This window comes from Astyanax mexicanus, chromosome 1 (genome assembly GCF_023375975.1).
Source record: "Astyanax mexicanus isolate ESR-SI-001 chromosome 1, AstMex3_surface, whole genome shotgun sequence".
Taxonomy (NCBI): Eukaryota; Metazoa; Chordata; class Actinopteri; order Characiformes; family Acestrorhamphidae; genus Astyanax; species Astyanax mexicanus.
In genome coordinates, this window is record NC_064408.1 from 53,074,297 (window position 1) to 53,087,141 (window position 12,845).

A 12,845-nucleotide genomic window follows, 5' to 3' on the forward strand; every position below is an offset into this window, starting at 1 on the left:
CAAATTATCTCCAGTTCAGTCAGGTTTGATGATTTTTGAGCATGAACGGCCCGCTTTAAATCACACCGCAGATTTTAATAATATTCAGGTCTGGGGACTGAGATGATCATTCCAGAACGTTGTACTTGTTCCTCTGCATGAACGCTTTAGCAGATTTAGAGCAGAGTTTAGAGTTTAGGGTCGTTGTGTTGTTGAAGTATTCAGCCCCGGAGCAACTTCAACTTTCTCACTGATTGTTCTCAAGAATCTGCTGAAATTAACTGAAATCCATGAGACTCTTAACTTTAACAAGATTCCAGTACCTGCACTGAACACAGCCTCACAGCATGATGAACCACCACCACATTTTACTGTGGGGAGCAAGTGTTTACCTCTCCTTGTGTAAAGTGCACTGAATAGCTGAACGGTGCACAGTGACTCCATTTGCAGCAAGATGATGATGTAGGTGTTTGGAGCTGATCTGTGGGTTGACTATGACTGTTCTCACCATCCTTCTCCTCCGATTATCTGAGATTTATCCACTTCAGGTCTTAACTAGAACTGTGTCTGTGGTTCTTCCATCTCCTCACTCTGTTCCTCACGGTGGAAACTGACAGCTGAAATCTCTGAGATAGATTTTTATATCTTTACTCTAAACCATGATGTTGAACAATCTTTGTTGTCAGAACATTTGAGAGTTGTTTTGAGGCTCCCATGTGGCCATAAAAATAGCTTTTATTAACAATGTTAACACAGCTCTTTCTTTATTTTTTATCATGGAATCTTATTTTTTTATTATGTATTCTACAGCCCTAGTAGGGAGTAAAATTGCCACAAGTATCCTTTTTTAAGGATTTAATTTAGTGTTTTTTTCCTAACAGTTGGATGGGGGTAAGGGGGGGACGTAAAATGGGAGGGACCATTTTTAAGTTAACAGGGCACTTATTGAATTTAACCTGAATACTATTAGAACTATAAGTTCCATTTTAGGTGCATGCAGCAGTCATTTCATCTATAAATGAAGATCTTGATTCTGTTAGGACAATATAAGCAAGCGTTATGATGTGTCAGCTATTTAATAATGTGAGTATTTATTCACATTGCATTATTATTTTAGTTAGGTTCAATTAATAAACATTGATTAGTTATTTTATCTATTTAGTATATGGTGCTATACTTTTGTTCAGTCTTTTTCTCCTAGCTATCCTATTTGAGTTAAGCTCAGTCATGTCTCATTCTCTCAAGAGCTGTCTCTCTCTTTCTGCTGCTCTCTTTTAGGTGAGAGTAGTGGTGTTGGCTGAGGCCCCTCTGCAGCTTCTCTTTGTTGGGGGCCCACTGTCTGGAGAAGAAGAGCGCGACCGTCTGATGTTGGATGAGCTTGGCCTGACCAATGTAAGAGTGTGCTTTAGGAACTCTAAAGTTTAGGAGGAGGGGGGTTCACCACCGAGCTTTTACTTGCAATTCCTTGGACTTTTTTTTAAGTAACACAAAACCACCAGAACTGATTGGGTAAAAGATTAAGCACATACTAGCTAAATCAGAGCCTCTAACTTGATTTCATTGGACAGCTCAAAAAGTATGGAGTATGGAGGCGAGGCGAGTTTTAACTGTCATTTCTTTTACATTAGGTCACTGGGTTATGGGTAGTAGTTCAACCCCAAATATCTACTTGGGAATTCAGAAGTTAGATAGATTATGTTTTATTTATGTTGAAATATGGATTACATCTTACCACTAACTCATACTATCCCTCTCTCTCTCTCGCATGCTCTCACACACACACACACACACACACACATACACACACATAGCTGCTGTTCCTGCTGGTAATTCAGCATGTTTTCTCTCCTAACGCGCCAATTCATAAAAACAAAAACTGCAATGAGATATTGTTAAAAAAGAAAAAGAAAAAAAAGCCTTTAATCTGTTTGCCAGGTATATTTAATCATGATGATACGATTATTTTTTAAGTGATCAACACCAATAATGTAAATGTAATTCCATGTTTCCGATCCAACATTGATAAGTGTGGTTTGCATTGAAATACCCATTAATAGATTTTTTTTATCTTGTCAAGAACTACTGCGATTAATCCTATACATTTGAATCGATTGACACCACTAGTTTTTTTTTTTACCCCATTACTATCTTTAAAAACTGTCCCATCTCAGCTTTATTTTTGTCACAGACCTGAAAATAATTATAAATAAAAGTTGGCCAAAGAAACAAAAAAATTAAATTTAGACTTTCTACAATTAAAATGTTCTAAATAAATGAACATATAAATGTTTGAAACTTTTCTTTGTACTTTCCATACTGGTATAATCCTAACAGTAAATAAATGGTACAGTCTTCTGAGTACCATCTTAGATTTTACTGATATTTACATGTATATATATATTATTTACAATATTCTTGATGCAGCAGAATGTTGAGGTATAATATTCTGACAATTTTTATTTGCATTTGATTATTTTTACTGTATTTGTAGTACTGATTTCCACATTTTGTCAATGTTTGTTTATGTCTCTCTACTGTCATCAGTTGTTATGCAAAAAAATAGAGACAAATGGCATTACCAATGCATGCACCCAGTTAAAATTATTTTAGGAAAGAAACTGTAGATTTCTAAAAAAAAAAAAAAAAAAGATAAGAAATGTGGTCTTCATAAAGAATTACAGATACAAATTAAAGCACTTTCCTGAATCCTAAATGTTTAAATAGCAAATAATAGATTATTTCATTGCCAGTTAATATATAATTAGCAGTAATAAAAAGTCAGCTCTGAACAGTAATTTGACAGTGTCTGGGCTACATGCGGTGGAAGTCTGTTGTTTTTGCCAGTAAATTGATCATATGCCTGTGTTTGTGTTTAGGAGTCATGGAAGCGATTGACACTATTCACAGCTGAGGAAGAGATTTTTGCCCTGCAGAGGACACTGTCTCGACTTACAGAGATGCAGACAGAGCAGTACTGGCTTCAAAGAGATGGAAGTTGAATGTGAAAATAGCACACAGAAACCAGTGTGTATTCTTGTCTTTGCAGGGGTATTTCCATTGACTTTTGTGTTGTCTCTGGGGAAATATTTAAGCTCTTTTTTTAATAATGGAATGTTTTCAGAAAAATCCTTGTGTAAGGATTAAGACAAATAAAATCAACAGGCTACAGTTTAATCCTGTATGAGATACATTATTCCTCGAAATGGTAGTAATGATGCAGGTAAATTAAAACTGATCAAATATATAACACACTTCTACTACTGGTGTTATATCAATGTAACTTCATTTTAATCTCATGTTTGCATAGTATTAATAATTTCATTCACTGAACACTGTAAATAGTGGATGATGATAATGCTGCAAAAATGTAACATTCTAACATTTTTATTCAGTTGTGAGTCAGTACACTCGTAATATTTTTCCTATGGCACTTAGGCCATGACATCAGCCGCAGAAAAGGGGTACGCTCAGTAACAATAACTACACAGAAAACCTCAATGCTTAATTTTTCAGCCTATCTGTAAGAAATGTGTGTTGTACACCTGTACTGCACCTATAGGTTCATTTATACCCTGCTAGTCAAAAAGAATAGTTTACACTCATTTCAATCCAAAGCTGATGGTTGACACCTCCTTTTGATTTATTGGGGCGAAATCCAGTGAGATGTGCTCAGTCCATGTACAATATAGTTCCACTGCTCCATAGAACAGTGTTTGGGAGAGTTATGCCTCTCTAGACAATTCTTGGCATTGGTCTTACCTACAGCTATGGCCAAAAGTTTACATACACATACACAACTTTCAAACTATTTTTTTTTTTCAAAATGACACAGGTTTGAATTCCATGTCTTACTTAAAGTAGGGTTTCAAAACAACTTTCTAAATCTTTATTCAATGTTCCATACACGCTATCTGTTCTTTAATTAATCATCAACTTATTTAGTTGACATTTATTTCTGCTGTCTTTTTAATTGCTTAACTTGGATCAAATGCTATGGGTTTCCTGGCACAAGCATCTAACAATGTTCTTCTGGAATTTTTCGCATTGTTTCTGACAGAACTAAAGATACTTTAGTCAAGTTTCTTGGATTCCACATCTATTTAGTTCAGCCCACAAATTTAGAACAGCATCGCATTCATCTTTTTGTTCCCATGTGCAAACATGTTCCACCATTCTCACTTTAAAGATGCTGCTATAGTATTTTTAAATAATCCTTTATGATTTAATTTGCACCAGTCCATTTTCTAGCAAAACACCCCATAACATTATGCTGCTACCTCCATACTTTACAATGAAATGGCAATTCTTTCAGTTTGAAGACTCTTGGAGTATTTTTTTTTAAACTTGTTGCCTTCATTTACCTTATGCCTCCCTGTCCTTCCCCAGTACTTTTTGTTTGGTTTCATTCAAATCGTTCAGACCAAAATTTGTTCAGCCCTTCGACTTAATTTGCATTTCTTTTTGAACTATCTAGTTCTTTTCTTGTACAAAATTAAATATATTTGCATATAATTGTTGCTCATTGTTCCTTCAGTTGGTTGTAAATTGCTTCGAAAGAGAGGTCTACCAGGCTTTGGCTTGTCAATCTTGTGTAGTAAATGTTTGACCAACTATTGATTTGATGAATGGAAGTTGAAATTAATAAGACTCTAATGAGTAGTTTTAAAACGATTTTTGATGTGTATAAAAAAGATATCCTAATTGACATAAAAAATACATAAAATTTATCCTTGGTGTATGTAAACACTTGCTGAATAATAAGTCCAAATGCACTCATAATTTTAAGTTTAGTAGTGTACATAAATAAAACACTTTTAGGACATTTTTGTGCACTATTACATTTTAGTAATAAGACCTAAAATGTATTTTTCGTTTACTGTTAAACCTAGGTATCAAAATCAGGCTGATTTGTTAAAAAGGGGTGTCTACAAATGTTCTTTGGATAAGGATTAAGCCTGCTTCTAGACTACACAGTATTCTGAATAGAGAATTTATTCTGAAATAATCATTTAAATTTGGGCTGGGTATAGCTTAATTCCTCTGTGGGAAACGATCATCCAACAACGTATTTTTTAAGCATGCCTGTAGAAGAAAAAAAAAATAAAAGCCCCATTGCACCATCTACTGGTTAACTGTAGAAACAGCAGAAATAGTTGGAAGAAGTGTTAGATCTCAAAGAAACCCATGCAGAAAATTAAATAAATAACATAGGCAGTGTTTAGTTTATTTATTTATTTATTTATTTAATATTTAATTAATCATTCATATCACAAACATCTGTACAGCACGAGACTCTTCTCAGGTGTCTGCTTGTGTGGCTCTTTAAAAGCACAATGTAATCTAAATCTATAGTCTATATATAGTCTATAGTCTAATCTATATGATAATGCGAGATGTGAAACTTTCTTTTGTTCTAAATGAGTAGTTCATCCAAAAGAGTGCCTCACTGCCTAGCACTGGATAAAAAGGCAGTATTGATAAGCCCATGAAGTGTACTGTAGTGTGTAGCACCACTACTGGCCTTCACATGGCAAATGAGTGTTTGATTTCTCCCCTCTGAAAGAACACCATTCTGTATTAGCCGGAACAAGAATCCAAACTCTAATTTACCTGCTGTTTTAACAAGATGAAACTGTGAGCCACACTGGAATAAGAGCATCGGCTAAGTTTCAGAAACATAATTTGTTTTAGATTTAGACTAGCATATATAGTAGCACATATAGTTAAGTCCAGCATTACATTTTTACACTTAAGTGTAGTGTTTACAACTGCTTGATGTAGGGACACAGCAATTGCTTTCTTATTAAAAGTCAATGTGAGGATAGTCATGCTTTGTGGTCTTCAAAGTTATGTATGCCTCCGTCTTAAGTTATATAATTCATCTTTTTCAAATTCATTTTACTGTAAGCCAGCAGGATAATTTCCTACTCCACTGTTTTTAAACAATGACGACGTAAACAATTGACTTATGGCTTCAGGTTACCGACTATTGTTTCTTACGCCCTGAATTTTGTTTATGAACTACTGGTGACACCTGATAGCTTCCTTTAGTTTTACAGCAGATCAGATGGCAGCATTTCCTCTTTATTTGTCTCAAATCATAGCAAGTCACTTAAAGCTCAAGGTCCCAGAGACAAACACTGTCTGACCACTAGGTAACTCAGTACTGGCAACTGCCTATGAAGTGTTTCTCCTTTTTGTGACCATTAGATGGCAGCAAAGGACAGCTGAGTAGACTGCAAAATGACCATGTGTTTTGTTGTTTTTGTTTGTGGGTGACGTTGCTGCAGATTTGCAATACCACCAACTCACAAGCAAAGCTGGTCAACAAGAACATCATGTAAATGTATGTTTACATATATTAGGCTGGTGTTAGAATCAAGATAAGCTCTGCTGGGAGCTGTAAGTACACTGCTTTGGTATTAGCCTGTAATATGTAATGCAGTAAGCTATTGATGCCTGCAGTGTGTGTGTGTGCTGTATTAATACTGAGCATACCCTTTTTTCTGCTACTGCTGCTGTCATGGCCTCAGTGTCATAGGAAAAAGTGTACTTACTCACAATTGAATAAGAAAAAGTAAGAATGTACATTTTTGCAGCATTGTCACCATTCACTATTTACAAACTATGCAAATATCACAGCCAGTCAGTATACAATTGTGTAACAAAGTGTGATTGTGTCTACCCTGACAAAAAATCCAGCTCAAGACCAGCTGGTCACCCAGACAAAAAAACCTACCCTATGCTCGTCAATGGCTTATTTAACAGGATAGTCAGTCAAAGATCTTAAATTAAACCAAAACAGTCAAAGATCTGCTTTCAGTTCTTATCCATCAGGTTGGGAAACATTACTTTGGACAAGAGATAGATGTTCACTCCCCCCAAAAAACAGACAGACACCAGTTGATGAGCAAGCCCATTCTACTGAATGCCATTGCTCATTCATAACGTTACCACGTCGGCAGCTCCATCAGCTCACGTTCATTGTTGCAGATGGCCATTCTGACCAGCCTCCACAGACTACAGCTGAGCTAAACCATTACAGGCTCTACCTGCTGCCTCAGCTATTTCTCTTCATACGGGCCTGTAGGGGGGAACAAAGGAGCCAAAGAACGAGACGCGGTGGGAACACAGGACGGTGGGGGAAGGGCTGATTTTAAACGATACTGTATAGAAAACAAAGAAAAGACATTGCATGCAGAAAAATATGGCATTCATTATATTACACTACCACGAGATTCATGCATTTTTGGAGTGGAAAATGCCTGAGCAGCAGCACTGTTTTCATTGTATATTAAACTGTTCTATGTACCAGAGTGCAGCAGGTGTAATCGAATTATTAGCCTCGACGATTCAGCCTTATTCGCATTTACTGCTCGTTCCCTGGCACGAAAAGAGCGCGCACGCAGGTACGGCGGGGGCGCGCATTCCATCACGTGCGCGCTCACTGCAGGACAGCGCGGCTCAGATCTGATTAACACATCTGTGCGCGGGAACAAAGAGGCAGCGCGGCTCGCTTTACTGGGCGAGAAAAGGAGAAGACAGGAGAAGGAGAGAGCGTAGGAATTCGTCGTGTCGTCATCGCAAACGGCATGACGTCATGTGCAAAAAAAGCGATGGGGGCGTGTCCTTCTGTTCGCACGGGATTTTAAAGGGCCAGAGAACTGAAACAGGATGTGAGCTATAAACTAGAATTATGGTAGACATGTTTTTTTCTGGCTATCAGACAGCTTCAGACAGGTTATTAGGCTTGGTAAAAAAAATAATTTTCATGTACCTTAAACAAGAATTATTCATATAAACCCTACTAATATATAACATTAGTATATATAGTATATATTAGTATATATCTCAATATATATATATAAAAATATTTTTGACCAGTACAAGTTATGGTTTTGTTTGAGTTTGATGCCTTAGCTTGTCTATAAGAATGTTAAATCAGACCAGTGATGTATAGTAACAAAGCAGAACTACTTCAGTTCTGTATCTGTATCTACTGGAGTATTATATGTTTCTCTTACTCACACTTTTACTTCAATACATATTTTGATGAGTTTAATATTTTTACTCCCATACATATTTGTTATGAATCATTTTAAATCCACATTATCACTAAAGCCAGAGCAGTAGATGATCTGCACTGTCACCGGATAAAATGAAGCTCCTTATCATTGAGTGAATCAATCAATCAAGCTGACCTTATAAGAAGACCTCACTGCTTCTTCACTCTAAGAACTTTTTTACTGCTTTTTTGTAATAACAACATAACACAGTACTGTACTTTTTCTTTCACTAGTACATTTTAAAATATACTACTTGGTATAAGTACCAAAAAATACAGATATGTTAGTACTTTCATTTAGGTTAAAAAACATCTTAAGGTGCTTAAAGAACAGCTTCTATGCAAGTCACTTTTTTGATAAAGAACTTGTACTTTTACTCAAGTCTGGGTCTCTAGTACTTTATACATGTCTGAACTTTATACATGTCTGAACTATGTCCAGGCTAGAGAACCAGTATAACCACGTTTGACCATGCTGGTTGACTAGTATGCCCTGTAAAACAAAGCTGGTTGGCCAGCATGACCAAAATAAAAAATGTAACATACTTTATGCTGGTCAAGAACTGGTTTGTCAGCTTTTAAGACCAAAGACCAGCTTAAATCATCCACAACCAGCTGTCAGCAACAGGCTGTTTGGATCTGGATTTTCCAGCAGGGACATTACTATACTGTAATTGTCTCCTCGTCACTGCGTGGTTATGATACGATATAATATGATATGATATGATATAAAATGATATGATATGAAATGTCCACAGCTGATAAAGGGTGTCTGGTTTCATGAGGGCGCCACATGCCGCGTTTTATTCTTACACAACGCGGTCTATATTTGGCCGTCCAAATGCGCCGATAACATCTCGCGTGTCTTGCCTGAACATGCCCTTGTGTGCGGGAGTGTGCGCGCGCGCTTTTACTGTACTCTGGAGCTGTGGCCCTTTAAAAGGCGATCCCATGCATGAGAGGTGGAGAGGCAGAGTGTGTGTGTGTATGTATATGTGTGTGTGTGTTGGAGAGAGGGGGAGGGGGAGGTCTGACGGGGTTAGCCTACATCTCCTTTTCTCTGTCTCTCCACTCAGACGTGTGTGTGTAAGTTGAAGCGCTGAGAGAGGAGCGAGTGCTCAGGGTTTAGCAGCAGCAGCTCCAGTGCTGTAGTAATAATGGGCTGCGTCGGGGCGACAGTGGCAGCGTAGCGAGCGGTTCTGCTGCTTTTAGGCGTCTTTGTTACAGCGAGACGCTACAACGCGGTTCTCTCTCTCTCTTTCTTTCTCTCTTTATCTGTGCGCTTTGAGACGACACTCACTCTTTCTCGCTCTCTTTCTCTCGTCGTTTAATCAACTTCAACAAAGATTATACGTCAATGTGGAAGCGCTCAGGACTGACTTTGTGTTTCTCCAAACTCCGCCTGAATGACTTGAACCTGCCGTGACTTTGGTGCTGAATGGCTTTGTTTTATTTGTGACGTTGTGGCTTCGGAGGCTGCATTACATCAGTGGTGCTCGGGCTGATCTCAAGTGCGACACTGGAGTGGAGCTCTAAAGATCTTGCAGGATCTGAACTGCTGCACCGTCAGAAAAAGGTATGACATTTTTATACAGTTTTGCTCAAATTAGTGCATCAGATTAGTACGACTCTTCTTTAAAAAAAAAACATAGCGACAAACAATTGCAAAAAAATACAAAAACAATATGTGTTTGAAATAAAGGGACTGAGACATGGTTATTAATACTCTTGATGTTTACCACCTCAGTGACAGCATCATTTTTTCTGATTGTGTAGGTGAATGTCCTTTGTTGAAGCGTAATACCAGTATAGTACCAGGTCCAGTATTACAACTACAGGCTACCAGCGATTGCACGATGCTCAGTGTGTGTTGATGAGTTATTAATTCTATTGCATGGAGAGCTTGTAGTGAGCGTGTCAATTCTCTGCTCACTCCGCAGGACGCAGTGTTGAGTGGGGGAGCGTACCGTCTGCTTCAGGGGTCTCACTGCCTCACTGCGGACGAGCATTCATGGAATTGGACTGTGACAGCGCGCCTCTACCTGTCTGAGTGAGAAGCCCTCGTGACTCTCTCTCACACACACACACACGTACACTCACTCACACACACATTATCGTCTCTTTCTCTGTCCGTCGGAGCTCCACGATGGCGGACTCGGCGTCCCCGGAGCCCCTGTCACCGCTGGAGGTGGCCATCGATCCGGACTTCGAGCCTCAGAAGCGCCCGCGGTCGTGCACGTGGCCGCTGCCCGAGTCCGGCTCGATCAAGCCAGGGGCTGCCGATACGGACATCATCCCGGAGGAGGAGGACGATGAGGAGGACGGGGGCGGGATGAACGCTGTGAACGCGAGCAGCGGCAGCGACGGCGCGGGCAGCCCCGGTGCGCCGCCGGAGTCGAGCGCCAACGGAGGCGCGGGGACCGCGGGCGCGCAGCTCGCAGAGGGACAGCAGGGGCAGCTGCAGCAAGCGGGGCAACAGGGCCAGCAGACGACCCCGCGCAAGACGTCCTCGCGCCGGAACGCGTGGGGCAACCTGTCGTACGCGGACCTCATCACCAAAGCCATCGAGAGCACGCCAGACAAGCGGCTGACCCTGTCTCAGATATACGACTGGATGGTCAGGAGCGTGCCCTACTTCAAAGACAAAGGGGACAGCAACAGCTCTGCCGGATGGAAGGTACGCTTCCCTCTCTTTTTTTGCTCTTTCTTTCTCTCTGTCTGTGTGTGTGTATATACGAGTGTGTATTGTATACGTGTGTGTTTCAGTAGTAAGCACGCACCAAAATAAAAACAGCAGCAGCGAGGACGCTGAGGAACGCGTGTTCTGTGACAGGCGCGCGCGCACCAGAGGAAAAAAAAAAACAGAAAAGAAAAAAGCACACGGAGCGCGTGCGCGTGTGACGCAGCCGCCGTGGCAATTCAGGTGACGTCATATGTAAACAAAAACATTCATCCGGACGACAAAAGGGGAACTAAGCAAAACTAAAGCGATTTTGGAAGAACCAGTTAGCCCCAGCTGGTGTGTGAGCACGAGCACTAATAATAACGCCTAGTAAAGAGCCCAGTGATGATACAGTAAAAACAGCCTAAGCTTGTTTGCAGCGGGTGAACTCTGCCCTATACATTCTTTGGAGCCTTAGTGGTGGTGTTGCCTTCGTGACACACACACACACGCACATACACGCGCCTTACATAAGAGTGGACGGGCCGTGGAGAGCTGCCAATTATGTGTACTCGGGATTTTAAATTGCGCTCAGAGTTTTGGGTTGCATAACAACCTGGGGCGAGGTTCTGGTTAAAACAGGCCATGCAAGAGGCTACCTTCTGTCATCGTCTCTCATACACAAAAAAAAACACTGTTTATGTATGCTATGGTCTGAGGTTTGGGTGTGCTGCAGAGGGCTTTGACCACCAAAATACATGGCATACTAATCAGACACGTGGCAGTGAGGGTACTGACCTGACACCTCTGACAGTTAGGGTACCTGATTTGACACCTATGTGATTTAAAGTACTGATTTGACACAGACAAATCAGACAGGGTACTTACTGTTTATTACCATTGACACAGGGTACTGGTTTGAAACCTCTAAAAGGGGAATGATTTAACACCTTTGACAGACAGGGCACTGATTTGACATCTATGACAGTTAGGGTACTAATCTGACACAATTTACAGTTAGGGTACTGATTTGACAGCTATGACATTTATGGTACTGATATGACAACTTTGACATTTAGGGTACTGATCTGACCCCTTTGTCAGTCAGGGTACTGATTTGACAGCTATGACATTTAGGGTACTAATTTGATACAATTGACAGTTAGGGTACTGATTTGACACCTTTTACAGTTAGGGTACTGATTTGACACCTAAGACATTTAAGGTACTGATTTGACACTTTTGACAGATTGGGTACTGATTTCATATCATTAACAGTTAGCGTACTGATTTGAAACCTCTGACAGGGTACTGGTTTAACACCTTTTACAGTTAGGGTAGTGATTTGACATTTCTGACAGTCCGGGTACAGATTTAACACCTATGACATTTAGATGTACTGACATCTTTGACAGTTAGGGTCCTGATCTGACACTTTTGACATTAAGGGTACTGAATTTGACAGCTTTGACAGTCAGGCTACAGAGTAGTAATCTGTCAACTTTAACCACTAAAGATTGACAATCAGGGCACGGATCTTGTCATGTGACATATTTGAGGGTCAAGGCATTAATATAACTTTTGCAAGTCAGGACAGTGGTCCAAAAACTTACTACATGTGTCACCGCCAGTCGCTTTACAATATTTTCTACTACACAGGAGACCCACACTACCACAAACTCCAATGTTTACAGAAGCATATGTTAAAAAGCTATAGGTGTGAGATTTAGAACCTATGATTTCAGTCTGAAATATAAAACCTTGTGCCTCCTGTAACCAGAGAGTGTGCTCAAAATAGAGCATGCCACCATTTCTGGATGTGGAAAACCTGCCTGGCCCTGTTCCAGTGAACTTTGGTGTTACTTAACCTCAGACTCGCGAAGCACGACCTGCGTTCCAGCACTGGCGCAGCTGATGCACAGACATTCAGAGTGCTGCTTTTGGCTCTTATGCAAACAGGTCTGTACCTACACACACAAGTTTCAGGTTTCGTGTCTTAGCGCAGCTCTGCAGGACGTTGGTGTCTATTGGTGTGCCCCAGACTCTATTTAATTTATTTTAACATGCCCACGTGCCTTCTGTGCAAAAGGGACTATCATTTTTATAGGCCTTTTTATGATGATTAGCATGTTTTTCTAC

The 12,845-nt window shown here is 40.0% G+C and overlaps 2 protein-coding genes across 3 annotated transcripts in view; both read left to right on the forward strand.

The window, feature by feature from the left end:
• Nucleotides 1-3,153, forward strand: part of afg1lb (AFG1 like ATPase b) — a 36,587-nt gene extending 33,434 nt beyond the window's left edge. For both annotated transcript variants that reach the window (XM_007255677.4, XM_022665386.2), the window contains exons 12-13: nucleotides 1,258-1,371; nucleotides 2,856-3,153. In XM_007255677.4, the coding sequence (XP_007255739.3) occupies nucleotides 1,258-1,371; nucleotides 2,856-2,978 (237 nt within the window). In that variant the 3' untranslated portion in view covers nucleotides 2,979-3,153. The remainder of the gene's footprint in view (nucleotides 1-1,257; nucleotides 1,372-2,855) is intronic.
• A 5,887-nt stretch (nucleotides 3,154-9,040) lies between these two features.
• Nucleotides 9,041-12,845, forward strand: part of foxo3b (forkhead box O3b) — a 37,985-nt gene continuing 34,180 nt past the window's right edge. The window contains exons 1-2 of the mRNA XM_007255675.4: nucleotides 9,041-9,620; nucleotides 9,985-10,721. Coding sequence (XP_007255737.1) covers nucleotides 10,191-10,721 — 531 coding nt within the window. The 5' untranslated portion in view covers nucleotides 9,041-9,620; nucleotides 9,985-10,190. The remainder of the gene's footprint in view (nucleotides 9,621-9,984; nucleotides 10,722-12,845) is intronic.